Below are 14954 nucleotides of genomic sequence, written 5' to 3'. Positions count from 1 at the left end.
CTAAGGCCACTCAAAACTATGTAGTTTAGAACTTGTTTTCATATGCAGTCTCTAAGAAGGCTTAGAGGCAGAGCTTAACAGTAGCTCACCTGCCTAGAAACTCAAGACCTATGTCTACCTCCTAGTACCACAAAAAAAAAAAAAAAAGCAAAAAGAAAAGGAAAAAAATCTTTGGTAGAACGGCTCATATGGTAGAGTGTCTGTAAATAACTACATGAACAAATGAATAGATGAGTGAATGAAGTCTCCCTGAGGGATCTGAACCTCATGTCTACATAGGTTCTTGATCAAATTAACAGAGCATTTTAGTTCTGAGGCTATCTTTACCTGTATTAGGGTTCCTAATACAGCATTTCATTACTTATTCTGGATTTTCCAGTTTACTTCCCAAGCATATCTGAAAGTGATGATAATACAGGATATTTCAAAATAGACCCTCGTAGAAGAACCTTTCAGATACGGTATTGTATGTTTAATTGTTTAGAGCAGTCTTGGACCTTGGGGGTGACAGATCAACTGGATATTATCTGTTGTTCATTGTACACAGCTATGCTACTCATGTTTTCCTTTTATTAGAAATAATTTTGGTTTCCTAAAAAAGAATTACAATACTTTGAGCTTTGAATTGTAATCAGTGACTTAACATGAGGACCTGGTGTGGAATTAAGGAACTGAAAACATGAATCAAGTGTGGTGGTAGGTACCTGTAATCCCAGTGTTAGGGAGGCTGAGGCAGGAGGCTACAGAAAAGCAGAATGACATCCAATTAAAACAAAACAGAAAAAAGCCCAAGAACTAAATGTGTCAGTTCTGTTTTTTTATGACTGGAAGAAATAATAGGAAAGATGAACTTTTTATTTTCCCTCTATTGTATGTTTAGAAAAAAGTGGAGCCATTTGCAAGTGTTATTAGTTTTCCATACCCATTTGCTTCAGAGATGAATACGGTTGCTGTATTTACAGGGGTAAGTAACTTTGGTCAACTATTTATATAATTTAATTTGTTTTCAAGTCATATTAATGATTAGACTAACTGAATAGAATCGGAGAAAATTTTCATATTCACCTTAGTCTTCCATTTGGAGCTGAACACAGATGAGAATGAGCTCATGTAGAACAGGACTCTGGTCACTGCTGGCCCACTACATTATATTTCTCATAAGAAATGAAAGCGAAGTATAGATTATTCCTAGGAACTTCTGCTTCCTAGTCAAACTTTTTTGCTCAAACAGCAGTAAGGTTATTTTACAGCAGTGTGATCACACAGTGCTGTGGCACCTCACAAGCCACAATTAAAAATTATCTTTGCTGTCTGCCAGTGGCTCATGCCTATAATCCTAGCTTTGGAGGCTGAGATCTGAGGATTGCAGTTCAAAGTCAGCCCAGGAAGGAATGTCTGTGAGACTCTTATTTACAATTAACTACCAAAAAAATCATGAAATGGAACTGTGGCTCAAGTAGTAGAGTACCAGCCTTGAGCGAAAAAACTGAAGGGACAGTGCCCAGGCCCTAAGTTTAAGCCTTACTATTGGCTCACACACATACACACACACACACACACACACACAAAAGGCAAACTACCCTTGTTATAGAATCAGCAAGGTCCAGTATGAACCTTGCTGTATAGACTTTGTATGAACATTTGTTTTTAACGTGTTAGTGAATTTGTGTTTCGTTTCTTTTCCATTAAAGTTCAAATGTGAGACATGTGTTCTCTTCCTTACTGTCAAGGAAGAAACTACTTTCTTCTCAGAAAAGTGGCGAATATAGTTGTTGGAATGCTACAACATTTTAGTAACTGAGGCAGGGAAAAAGTTTTGCAGCAAAACAAAATGACAAATGGAACATGTTGAAAAAATAAACTTTAAGCTTTTGAGAAATGACTAAAATTCGTTTTTTTAATTTCTTTAAAAATTGCTGGGCATCAGTGGCTCATACCTGTGATACTAATTATTTGGGAGGCTGAGATTGGGAGGATTGCAATTAATGAGGCGAACTTGGGCAGAAAAGTGCATGAGTTTTCAGTGGAGAACTGTATATAGTGGTGCATGCCTGTTACATAGCTAGATAGGAAACATAACATAGTGGATTGTACCCAGGGAGTGAGGCCCTATTTCAAAAATAACCAGAAAAATTAGGGCTGAAAGTGGGGTTCAATAGTAAGAGCACCTGCCTAGCAAACTTGAGGCTTTCTGAGTTTAAAAATCCCAGTTCTACCACTACTAAAAAAAGCCTCATATTGGTTTTGTAAAATGTCTGGAAGCTAGTAAAACTTACTATATTTGAAAGGTGTTAAATACATTTATTATATTTACATATATATATATATATATAATTTATAATATCTTTTGGAAGGCAACATGTTGTTCGGTAAGTTCTATCACTTAGTAGGTTCCTAATATGCCATTTTTGGTAGGATACACTTAAATGAAATATTGTCAGTAGGAAACACTTTAATGACCTACAAGCTGAATTTGTTTTGAATGAAACATATTTTTATTCTAAAATGTAACATTATTTGTTACAAAATACTTGAAAGTTGCTGAATTAGTTTAAAACTAAATATTTGATATTCAAACTATAACGTTTTGGTAGAATGAATTAGAGATGAAAATTGCGGAAGAAAATGGAGCTGCGTTTGCCGGAGGAAGTAATCTGATTCAGAAGGTACTGTGTTTTCATGCTTATTAGTTACAGAGATTGTTCAGTTATCTTTGCCATCCACTTATTATTACATTTGGAACTTAATCACTAGGCTTACATTATTTATAAATAGTATTGCTTCTAGGGCAAGGGAAATTTTCCTACTTTTTTTTTCAATCTCAAAATCAAGCTAAGAAAATGTCATTTTGTGTGAGATTTAAATAAGATAAAAAATAGCTCACATGGATGTTCATGGTTTCAAGATCAAGTATTTGTTTTGCTTCCTTGAAGTGAAAGTATGATGTGTGTGGCAGCCATAAACTACTGTATCTGACCTTTTGGTTCTTTTGAGCATTTATACCCATTAGGCTAGCAACATAGGCTCCGCTATGGTGGCTGACAAATAGGAATGTTGCATGCTTGCACAAAATAGTTCTGTGGACCATTGTTGAAAAGAATAGCATCTTTTTTAAGAGATCGGAAAAATAGGCACATAGTTATTCCCAAAAATATTACAAAAGGTATTTCTTAATATTCTTTATAATATCCTCTTCTAAATCTAATCATTTAGATTATGGATTATGGATTTTACAGATTTGGATTTTGAGTGAGGGACTAAGGAAATGTATCTTGAAAATGTATCGTTTGGCACATATCCAGATTTTTATCTGAACTTATAATTTGGTTCATATTTTCAGGAGACCCAGCAATGCTACTAGTTTGTTTATTCTTTTCACTCCAGTACTATATTAAATTTCCTGGAGGCTTAGGAATCAATTTTAAAGAGACTCTCTAAAACAAGTCTTAGAGTCAGAATTAGTGGAAAGCAGGAAGAGGTTAGGTTAACAGGTCCTAGGACAAGTCTGGGGCTGTATCCTATTCTTTCTGGCATATTACTTTGGTTTTAAAAGAATTATTGAAACATCCTGTTAGATGGAATCTTCTCCTGTAAACATCACAAGCACACATATAAACTCAGGTTACCTGGCCTAATATATGTAGGCTGTATGGAATGGACTAAACTACTAGATTGCAATCCTACAGCAGATTACTGTAGTGAGTTTTATAGATCATTGTATGTGCTGTGCACTTCTGCTTAACTAATCATAGAAAAAAATAAACATTTCTCACCTGTATGGTATCATTGTGGAAGTATCAGCATATGTGTCTGCCATCATTGGCTAGATTTTTCTTTTAGTAATTGGCCATCTGCCTTTTTTTTAATTTTTGGTTGGTTGTGGGGCCTGAACTCTGGGCCTGAGCGCTGTCCCTCAGCTCTTCAGCTCAAGGCTAGCACTCTACCACTTGAGCCACAGTGCTACTTCTGGCTTTTTCTGCTTACATGGTACTGAGGCATCGAACCCAGGGCCTCATGCGTGCAAGGCAAGCATTCTGCCACTGAGCTACCTTCCCAACCCAAGCTATTTTTAATATTTTAAATTGTTATTATAAAGGTGATATACAGAAAAGGTTGCAGATACATGAGTACATTTATTTTTTGACAATGTGATCTCTTCCTCACTGTTCTCCCAGTGTGTTGCTTTTTGTATTAAATAACTTCAAACGAATTTAAACCTAAAATCCATCACTGATCACATTAGCTATATTTTAGGAAATTGTTAAATGGTCATAGTATCAGATAGACCATAGAACACTTCATCTTTACTGAAAGTTCTTTGAACATCATTTATCTAGTTCTATATTTCACTTTGTTACAGTGTCTTTTTAGATCACCCATCAAGTCAGATATGTATATTTCTCACCAGGTGGTAGGCTTCATGAAGATAAGAGCCATGTCTGTATTGTATACCAGTTCATGCAATGGCTGATATATTTCATGAAAAAGCCACTGAATCTGAGTATAATAATGAAATAAGCAATTAAATTTCTTTCAGTAAAAATAAAACTTTGATTTCATCTGAGAATAAAAAGAATTATTGAAAATTTTTAATAATTAAAGAAATAAACATGTTATAAATGCTTGGGAATTTGAAATTACTGCTTGGTTTCTGGAACAAGGAAGCTAACTATACTTAGGAAATTTATGGATTGCCTTCCATCTATTTTCTTCATGGAAGCATAAGAATAGCTTGAAGCTAGAGGAGTGGCTCAGCCAGCCCTCAGGTGTTAAGAAGTTACTTCTCAAAGAAGAAAAGGTGATGGAACAGAAAATGTTACAAAACCTTCAGTTCAATAAAGGAAGTATATTTGAGGAAGTAACCCAAATAAGGAAATTAAACACACTTTGAACTTATGTCCTATATAAGATATTCCAGGAGCAGAATTTCTCCTTAGGACCCCCAGAACTGTGCTTGGACCTGTATAAGTTATTGAACCAGCATGTGCCTGCAGGTTACTCAGTGGTTTCTTTGAAAGCTTACTATTCTAATGTTAGTTGGAATTCAGTTTATATAAATACTTTTTTAAATTTTATTTTTATTTATTTATTTTTGTCAGTCATGGGCTTGAACTCTGGGCCTGAGCACAGTCCCTTAGCTCTTTATTTAGCTCAAGGTGAGCACTCTACCATTTGAGCCACAGCGCCACTTCCAGTTTTCTGGAGATAAGAGTCTCATGAATTCTTATTTTGCCCATGTAATTGTAACTCCTCTGTATGGTATTTTCTTTCTTTTGTTTTTGTTTTTGTTTTGTTGGTCATGGGGCCTGAACTCTGGGCCTAGGCACTGTCCCTCAGCTCTTCAGCTCAAGGCTAGCATTCTACCACTTGAGCCACAGCGCCACTTCTGGCTTTTCTGCTTATGTGGTGCTGAGGAGTTGAACCCAGGGCCTCATGCATGCAAGGCAAGCACTACCACTGAGCCACCTTCCCAGCCCCTCTGTACTGTATTTTCATAATAATAATAAAAAAAAAAGAGTCTCATGGACTTTCCTGCTGGGGCTGGCTCTGAACCATGATCCTTAGATCTCAGCCTCCAGAGTAGCCACGATTATAGGCATGAGCCACTGGCGCCTGGCTATCAGTACATTTTTGTATATGTGTGTACCAGTCCTGGGACTTGAACTCAGGGCCTGAGTGCTGTTCTTTTAGCTTTTTCGCTCAAGACTGTACTTGAGCCACACCTCCACTTTTAGCTTTTCGGTGGTTAATTGGAGATGAGAATCACATAGGCTTTTCTGCCTGGACTGGTTTCAGATTGTGACACTTAGATCTAACCTTCTTGAGTTGCTAGGATTATGGGCAAGATCCACCAGCACCCACACCCACCTTCAATAAAATTTTGTAAATAATACTGTGGCTATAATTGAAAAAGTACATTTCTGTATTTTTACTTAATTTTCATTTAATTTTTATAGTGCTGGGGATTGTACCCACAGTCTTGTACATGCTAGCTTTTTCATTGAATGATCCCTTAGCTCCCATTCATTATTTCTGTGATGTGCTATTTTATTTAGCTCTTACAAATTGTAAGGTAGGATAGTATTACTGGACATTTAGTTGGTTTATAGAATAAGACTTTAATGAATTCATTATATTTTTGGTATTTTGAAATATTACAGATCTACTTGGCTCAGATTTAAAAGCAGTTTCTTATTCTTACTTGTCTGTAAAAGCATAATTTCCATCCACAGACTTGTATTATTCCAGGACACGATCTTAAGGTTAATTATAGCATAACACTGAAACATAATTTTTAATTTAATTTAAAAGAACATGTCTTAGAATTAGTTTTAGGCTGTTACATTGGTTCACTCTTTGTCCTTTGTCTCACCATTTTGTATTCCCTTTCCGTTCCCCTCATCAAATAAACATATACAAGACATAGGATACCAAAATCAAAAACAGTAACAACAAGGGACAAACCAAAAGAATAACAACAACAAAAAAGAAACAAAAGTAAATAGCTTCAAGCAGTACATTAAAAAACAAAAACAAAGAAAAAAACCCCACTTGTTTCCATATCTTGGAGTTCATTTCTATTAGCATTCTTTTGTATGGTCATGTGCACATAGCTATAGAGCTATTTTGATCCTCTGCTAGGGTGAACCAATGCAACAGTGATACTCACGGCACTATGTTGGAAATGAACATTATGATTTGGGGGGAGGGAAGTTGAAGAGGAGGGGAAGTAGGAAAAAAGAAGGGAGGGGTAACTGTTCTACAAGAAATGTATTCATTACCTTACTTATGTAACTAACCCCCTGACATCACCCTTACAATAACATAAAAAAAAAAAAGTAGTTTTAGGCCCTTGAATAGCAAACTCACACAGTTCTTTGGCATTTCCAAATTATCTCAGCTTTCACATTTCTGAAAATGAGAGTCCTGGCTCTATACCCATAGAACTTGTCTTTGAGTTTTGGCTGTTTCTCAGGAATATGCATACTGACTCACCGGCTCTGAGAGCTTAGCTTCCTTATCTACAGTGTGCCTTGTAAAATTGTCATGATTGATTGAATTAAGCCACATAAAATATTTAGCAAAATTCATGGCACATGAAAAACACTCATTGAATTTAAGTTGTATTTATTAAGGAGAGCATGCCGTTTAAGTAATAAAGGTAGAAAAAATAGAGACAGGAAGATAAAATTTCAGAATCATTACTTAATTTTGCCAGTATTTTACTTTTTTCAGGAGTCACTATGTAACCCAAAACAAAGATTTGATTGGCATATTTTGGTAAGATTGCAAAATCCCACAACTCTAAAGCATCCTCAGAAGTTGGTGAAATTATTACCTAGGCAATATGGTTTTAAAAATGTGTTTAATTTCATAATTGATCAAACTTTTAAATGGAATAAAGTATAGTAGTAGTAGTAGTAGTAGTAGTAGTAGTAGTAGTAGTAGTAGTAGTATAATTATTTGGATACTTGCTTGAAATAATCAAGTGGTCTTTTTTTTTTCTTCCTGACAATACTAGGGCTTGAACTCAGGGCCTACATGCTGTCCCTTAGCTTTCTCACTGAAGTCTGGTATACACACCAACTTTCTTTCTTTTTTTTTTTGGTCGGTCGTGGGGCTTGAACTCTGGGCTTGGGCGTTATCCCTGTGCTCTTCAGCTCAAGGCAAGCGCTCTACCGCATGAGCCACAGTACCACTTCCGGTTTTCTAGTGGTTTATTGGAGATAAGAGTCTCACGGACTTTCCTGCCCAGGCTGGTTTTGAACCTCGATCCTCAGATCTCAGGCTCCTGAGTAGCTAGGATTATAGACGTGAGCCACTTACGCCACTTTCTATCTACCCTCTTTCCCCTCCCCCCTAGGTTAATTGAAGTCTCACAGACTTTCTTGATCTGTCCTTTAAACCATGATCCTCAGATCTTAGCCTCCTAAGTAGCTAGGATTACAAATATGAACCTCCAGTGCTTGACAAATCAATTCGTAAAAACTTAATCCATTTTTTCTGAGACTAGAGTATGGATAATGAATTATAAGTAACCTTGTCTTTGACTGTCCTTTTGTCTTTTAGTTATTGGTTGCAAGAAGAATTTTAGTTCAGTTCCTTGTAAAAATAATGATAGATTTGGTTCTCTTGATGCTCTAAATTTAGAAAGATATTGGTTGCTAGTGAGGTTGCCAGCTGGTGATTATTATTTTTGTGTGTGAACTGTTACACAATTTTCAGTTTGTTTCTTATGTTTTAATGGCTGTATTGAATTCAGCTTTAAGAGGTTGTAGGAGTTGTGTTCAGTTAGTGCTGTTCTATGTTGTATCACCTTTCTGCCTAAAATAATCCCGTGCAAGAATTAAAACCACTGTTTTCTTTTAAATGGATGTGACTTTTTAAAATAAAAAATATTTTGCTTCTGATGGATTTTATAATAAGTAATTGTATTCCTATGATTCTTGTGTTTGATGAAAAGTATTTGTGTTTAATGACTTTTGAATTGAAGTGGAAATTACTTATTTTTGGTTAAATAAAGTGTTTCTATATAATCTAAAGTTATCTTTTCCCCTCCTCTCATTTTCAGGTTTTGGATGATGAAATTCATGTAGACTTTTATGTAGCTGTTCCTGAAATAATGTCTGAGCTTAATCCTTTAAGGAAGAAACTGAAGAAAAGATATCCAAAGTTTGGTAGAAGTAAGAGGCAATTCTTATTTCAATATGCTATCAATAAATTTCCTTTTGATTCTATTCAGTTGGAAAACAAAGCTGTTCATTTTTATGCAGAACAAATAATGTGTTCTACCTAGTATTTGGGTTTTCTGTTCTAGAAATATGTGCATTTGAATTTTTCTCTTGGCAATAGTATTGATAGTCTAAAAGAATTTGTGGTACTAATTACTTTACAACTTTAAATCATAGTCTAGTTCCAAATGAACATATTACTTACTTAAAATATTTTATTATGTTTATACTTTATATAAAGTATGTTCATTAATTTAAGCATACAATTTCTATATGAATGTATTTATGAATGCATGGCTCAGGGAGTATTTACCCTTAATATTTTTATCTTTACAAAATCTACTAAGACAGGTAAGAATCATGTAATGAAATGTGGGCTGTTATTTGATAAATTCACAAGGTGATGTGGTTGTTCAGTGGAGGAAGAGTTTACACATAGGTGGAGAACAAGGAATGCATCATAAAGGATGTGGCATTTAAACTGTAGCCTGAATAACTGGATGAATTGTTTAAAGGGAATGTTACTTTTAAGTAAAAGGAATATATTAATCATACATTAATCATAGAAGTAAGAAATTCTAGGCCAAGTCCAAGAAATCTAAGTAAATTCTCTTTGACTACAGGGAATGGTACCTCTACATTGAGATGGAAAAGAATAGTGGGGAATGGTGTTGGAAAGGTAGATTTATGCTGTGTTGAGAAGGACTTTGAAGGCTGAACTAATAAACTTAGTCTTAGAAGTTTTGTGATATGGTATGACATGATCTATTGTTTTGCGCTTTAATCTGGGAAGAATCTGAGATGCATTGGCATAGATTTCAGCTAGAAGCAAGGAGTTGATTTAGAGGGCAATTTCAAGAGACTGGTAAAGGTCATCTTTAAATTAAGGTCTTTATAATGAGATAAGATAGTAAGACTTTTGACCAAGTAGTTAGTAATGGACTGGTTGATGGGAAGAAAGGAACGGTCAAATGGTATTGAGACTAGGGACTTCTCTTAATAAATGGTATCATTAATGGAAACGTACATTTGTGAGGAAAAATAAGTTTACTTACAGAACAGGTTCACTTGCTTTATGTGGCAGTGAATATCTGGTGGAGATAGGAATTATTTTGAATAAAACTTGGTGATATATAGAACAGATACTCTAGAATTTGTTTAAATAGATTTGTCTTGAAGTTACGACTCTAACTGAACTAATTCTTCATACATACTAGCCACTAACAATTGTCTGGAGTTCTATATTATCTATGCTAAAAGCAAATTCAGATTTTTTTTTCTTTTTGATATATTGTAGTTTTGTTTATTTGTAATAGCCTACATTGAATCATGTGTCGTAATTAGATATAGGACTGAGGCTTTGAACATGTATTAGGGTTTTCATTGTAGTAGTGTTTGTTGTCATGGAATCAGCCTTATAGTCTTTTGGAAGTAAGACCTGAAATTGAACCTTATTTAACAATTAAACTAGAATTACACAACAGGTACTGGTGGCTCATGCCCCCTAGCTACTTGGTGGCTGAGATCTGAGGATCGTTGTTCAAAGCCAGCACTGGCAAGAAAGTCCATGAGGCTCTTATCTCCAATTAACCACCAAAAGGCTGGAAGTGGAGCTGTGGTTCAAGTGGTAGGGCACTAAGCTTGAACAAAAAAACTCAAAGACAGCACCCAGATTCTGAGTTTAAGCCCTAGGACTGGCACAAAAAACAAACAAAAATTGCAGTCAGATTTGATGAAAAACATTTTTATATTTCTTGTTTTTAATTAAATTCAATCAGAGCAAAACAAATAGTTATAAATATAGCCAGTTAAAGTTGAAATGAATATTGAATATATCTGTTCATCTAACTCCTTGCTTTGCATAATGAACTGGATTGTCACAAACATTACTTTTGTTACCTTTGCTACTTTTCATGTCCTTTTAGATTCTATTTAGTCTTGAGTTTTTGTTTTTTTTTTTAATTTGTATATTTTATTTTTTACCAAGGTCATCACAAAATTTGAAACTGTTGCTTTTTGGTTTGAAAGATTTTAAATAAATAGTTTATTCCAAATGACAAATGTCCTATTAAAGTGTTAATTCTTATCTGTGGATTTCACTTTATTTCTACTTTCTAATGATTCACACTTTCCATATACCATGGTCAATCACCTATATGTCCCCCCAATTTGCTTAAGAAAGAACCTTGTAAAAACAGATCATTTTGGTTGGTCATGGAGCTTGAACTCTGGGCCTGGGCACTCTCCCTGTGCTCTTCAGCTCAAGACTAGCACTCTACCACTTGAGCCACAGCGCCACTTTCAGCTTTTCCTGTTTATGTGGTGCTGAGGAATAGAACCCAGGGCCTTATGTATGCGAGGCAAGCACTCTACCACTGAGCCACCTTCCCAGCCCTATTCCCTTTTCTAACTTTTGTTTTCACCCCTACATAATCTGTTTAACTGCAAATAGCAAAACATTTGTGTTCTTTAAACATGAAGAAAAACAACCTGTCAAAAATGTTGAAACAATATACCAGATGTGCTTTAGAACAAATAAAGCTTGTATTGTGCATTTTAGAGATTATTCAGATTCTTGTTTAGGAACATTTGATTCCCTTAAAGCCAGCAAAAGACATTAGGAGTAAAATAGAAATTACATTTTGAGCAAGTAGATGAAATGGAAAGCAAATAAACAAGCCTGTGCAGCTGAGCTCATTAGTTTCCCATCTTATCTCATTTTCCTAACAGGAGTGGGCATGGCCATATTGGTTGGATTGGATGTGTGTATTTTGCAATAGGCTTAATGTTGTGATTTTATTCATTTTCTTATAATTGCTTGTATAACTGTAGACAAGTTCTGTATTTTTCAAGCTCACATCTGGCTTATTTTCTTAATAATTTTGGTTTCTTAAGAACTAATTTAAAGATTGTTTTTTAAAAATTATTTTGAAGGAAATTTGGTCTTATTTTGCTAATCACCTTGTTTACCATCTGCAAGTATCCTCTGAAAAATCTTTTATCTCTAATATAGATATGTTCTCTTGATCTTCTAAATAAAATCTTCTAAAAGATTTTATTTCTAGTTTTAATTATTTAACATTTACTAAACAAAGCTACCAGAAACTATCTTGGACTTAATGGTTTCAGTTTTCTATTATGCATTTTAACTGATGATAAGTACTATGGCATATATAGACATTGTTTTTTAGTTTATTGTTTATTTAGTTTATTGTTGCTGAGACTGGTTTTGTGCATGCTAAGCATGCACTCTACCACTGAGCTGTATTTCCAGTCCAGTTGAATTATTTGAGCTCATGCAAAATTATTGGCAGGTAAAAGAAAGGGAGATGAGGAGAAGGTGAGAATTGCACTAATATATATCTCATAACATGTGGCTCTTTGAACCAACACAAGCATTTCAGTTGGAGTGTTGTCCAAAGGATATTCACAGATATACTACTTTCTGTGAGGAATTTGTTATTCATTGTACTTAAGACTCATGGATTGTAAAACCATCCAGATTTAAAATGCTTCCTAAAATAACATGCTGTACTTGAGTACTGCTTGTATTCTTTTAAAAAAGAACTGTTTACTTATAAGAGGAAAAATACAGAAACAGAATTGTTGCATGGAATCTCTTTGAAAGTTTTTTTTTTAGTATTTCCCCCCTCATGGATTAATTTAAAAAATGATCCATGTGGGAAGGAGTCTATCAGTGATTAGGTATTGCTCTAATTACTCTAGATGAATTATGGGTAACTTACAGCAGGTTCTCTTCACTCTTTTTGTGTCTCTCTGTGTGTGTTTCCTTTGGTTCATTGTAGTGATTGCCTTGCTTGCATACACATACACAGACACACACACACACACAGCTCGTCTCTCTGTCTCTCGATCTCTCTTGATCTCTCTCTTTCTCTCTTTTCCTCTTTCCTTCTTTTTTAAAGTGATTGCACTTATTGCTCCATCTGCCTGCAGTGCTCTTTGCTTATTTGTCTGGCTTGCTTTCTTAGTCAAATATCTTAAACAAAGAAATCTCCTAATATAAAATATTGAATGGGAAGTGGAGATTAATTTTTCATTATGGTACCTCAGTACTCTTCTTTATAACTTACCCTGCCATTGTCTGTATTTTTTCTTTACTTGTGGTGTGCACTTAGTTCTTCCTCTTTTTGTTTGTTTTTGTTTTTATGCCAATGTGAGGGCTTAAACTAGAGTCTCAGCTCTCTCCCTTAGCCTTTTTGTTCAAGGCTAGTGCTCTGTTGCTTGAGTCGCAGTTCTACTTCTGGCTTTTTGGTGGTTAATTGGAGATAAAATCTTGTGGCCTTTCTTACCCAGACTGACTGAACTATAATCCTCAGATATCAGCCTGTTGAGTAGCTAGGATAACAAGCATGAGCACTGATGCCCAGCCCAAATGTGTCATAATTTTATCTGTTTCTGTATTTTCATGGCCTCACATAGTACCCTGACCCATAGCAGATAGTTTAAATTATTTCTATAGTAAGTAAACATTTAGTGTAGCATTCAGTTTGTAGATATATTGGATTAACCTCTCCATGAAATGTGGTTAATTATAACTTAGACGTTTTTGGAATAATTGTACTAATTATAACTTAGAATTTTTTGGAATAATTGTACTAATTATAATTTAGAATTTTTGGAATAATTGTACTACTAATAATTGTACTATTTAACTCATGCCAAACTTTGGATGTGATGGTGATGGCTGTGAACATGACATATAAGGTCTTTAATATCATGAAACTATCCATTTTCTTTTCTTCTGTCAGTCATGGGGTTTCAACTTGATGCTTAGGTACTGTTCCTGAGTTCTTTTTGTTCAAGGCTAGTAAGTTAGACCACTTTGAGCCACAGTGCCAAATCCTGTTTTCTGGTGGTTAATCGGAGATAACGAGTGTCACACACAGACTTTCCTGCCTGAGTTAGCTTTGAACTTCGATCCTCTGATCTCAGCCTCCTATGTGGCTAAGATTACAGGCATGAGTTGCCAGCATCCATCGCTGTTTCCTTTTCTACAGTTAGACTGCTGTAATTTTAGCAGTCATTCATGCTCAGATTTATCTAGTTAAAACAAAACTGCAGTTGTCCTTCCAACTTTCGTTTGATTCTGTTATCCTTGTTAGCTATAATCTTAGTTCTGTTTCTTGTTTTATATCAGTTTTAAAAATAAGTAGCCTTCAGCAATTGGCTGTCTTCGTCTCCTTACCAAATGTTATTTTTTCTTACAGAAATTCTCATGTAAAGTATGCTCTGAATTATAATAAGAGGTCTCATTTTCCCACATATATATTCAAATGTCATTCTCAGTTTTCTGTTTCTTGAAGCTGCTGCATGTACAATCTTCATTAACCTTCTTTGTCACTAACTATTCCATCTTTGTTGTCCTTGTGAAAGAAGAGAAATGTACATCAGGTTGTAGTACCAGTTCATGTAGTTCAGTATTGGTTATGTTCTGTATGGACACTGAATAGGGAGAATTAGAGGAAAAGAAAGGGAAAGAGAAAGAAAAAAGAGAGAAATAGGAGAGCATAAAAGCATAGAGTAAAGAGAGAGCAACTATGTAGCCTTAAGGGACAACAAAGTCCTAGAGTAACCATGACAACTTAACAATTGGCTACCTTGAAAAACAGAATGGAGTTCTGATTAACATAGATCCCTCAACCTTGACTGTATTACTCACCGTGACCTTAAGCAAACTTTTAATATTTCTAATATGTTGCTTATCTACATCTACCCCCATTATTATGGGGTTCTATGATAATGTATGCAAAGCTTTGTATAAACTTAGTATATAAAAAGTTCAGACTATATGTGCACTAGTGTTAACGTGATTAACACCCTACAATTCCTAAAGTAGCTTTTAATTCTTCACAATTACTTTAGGAGAATATACTTTTTTCATATCTATATCTCATTTCCTCCTTCAAAATTCTTTGTCAACTAAGTGGATAGTTGTTGAGTATCTATGTGTCAGGCACTGTACTTAGTACTGCAATCGAAAGATGCAGAGACATTTCTCAGTTTTTAGAAAGTACACATTAAGAGATGAGAAATATGACAAACTGCTATGCTAAAATGCAATTATATATTAATAGAAAATATACAAATTACTGAGAGGAATGAGGAACTAGTTTGTAGAATCAGATTGCTTAGAGAAGATAGCCATTAAACTGAGGGGCGAAGCATGAATAGGCATTTGTTTTCCTAACGTGCATGGGA

The 14954-nt window shown here is 34.9% G+C and overlaps 1 protein-coding gene across 3 annotated transcripts in view; it reads left to right on the top strand.

The window, feature by feature from the left end:
* The window catches only part of Mrpl1 (mitochondrial ribosomal protein L1), a 63545-nt gene that overhangs the window by 22743 nt on the left and 25848 nt on the right, over positions 1–14954 (top strand). For 2 of the 3 annotated variants that reach the window (XM_070012989.1, XM_070012990.1), the window contains exons 4-6: positions 881–964; positions 2595–2666; positions 8573–8684. In XM_070012989.1, the coding sequence (XP_069869090.1) occupies positions 881–964; positions 2595–2666; positions 8573–8684 (268 nt within the window). The remainder of the gene's footprint in view (positions 1–880; positions 965–2594; positions 2667–8572; positions 8685–14954) is intronic. The other variant, XM_070012991.1, reaches the window with a different exon arrangement.

Source organism: Dipodomys merriami, unplaced genomic scaffold (assembly GCF_024711535.1).
Source record: "Dipodomys merriami isolate MVZ:Mamm:240054 unplaced genomic scaffold, mDipMer1.0.p SCAF_9, whole genome shotgun sequence".
Taxonomy (NCBI): Eukaryota; Metazoa; Chordata; class Mammalia; order Rodentia; family Heteromyidae; genus Dipodomys; species Dipodomys merriami.
This window is presented reverse-complemented; position numbering and strand designations above follow the sequence as displayed.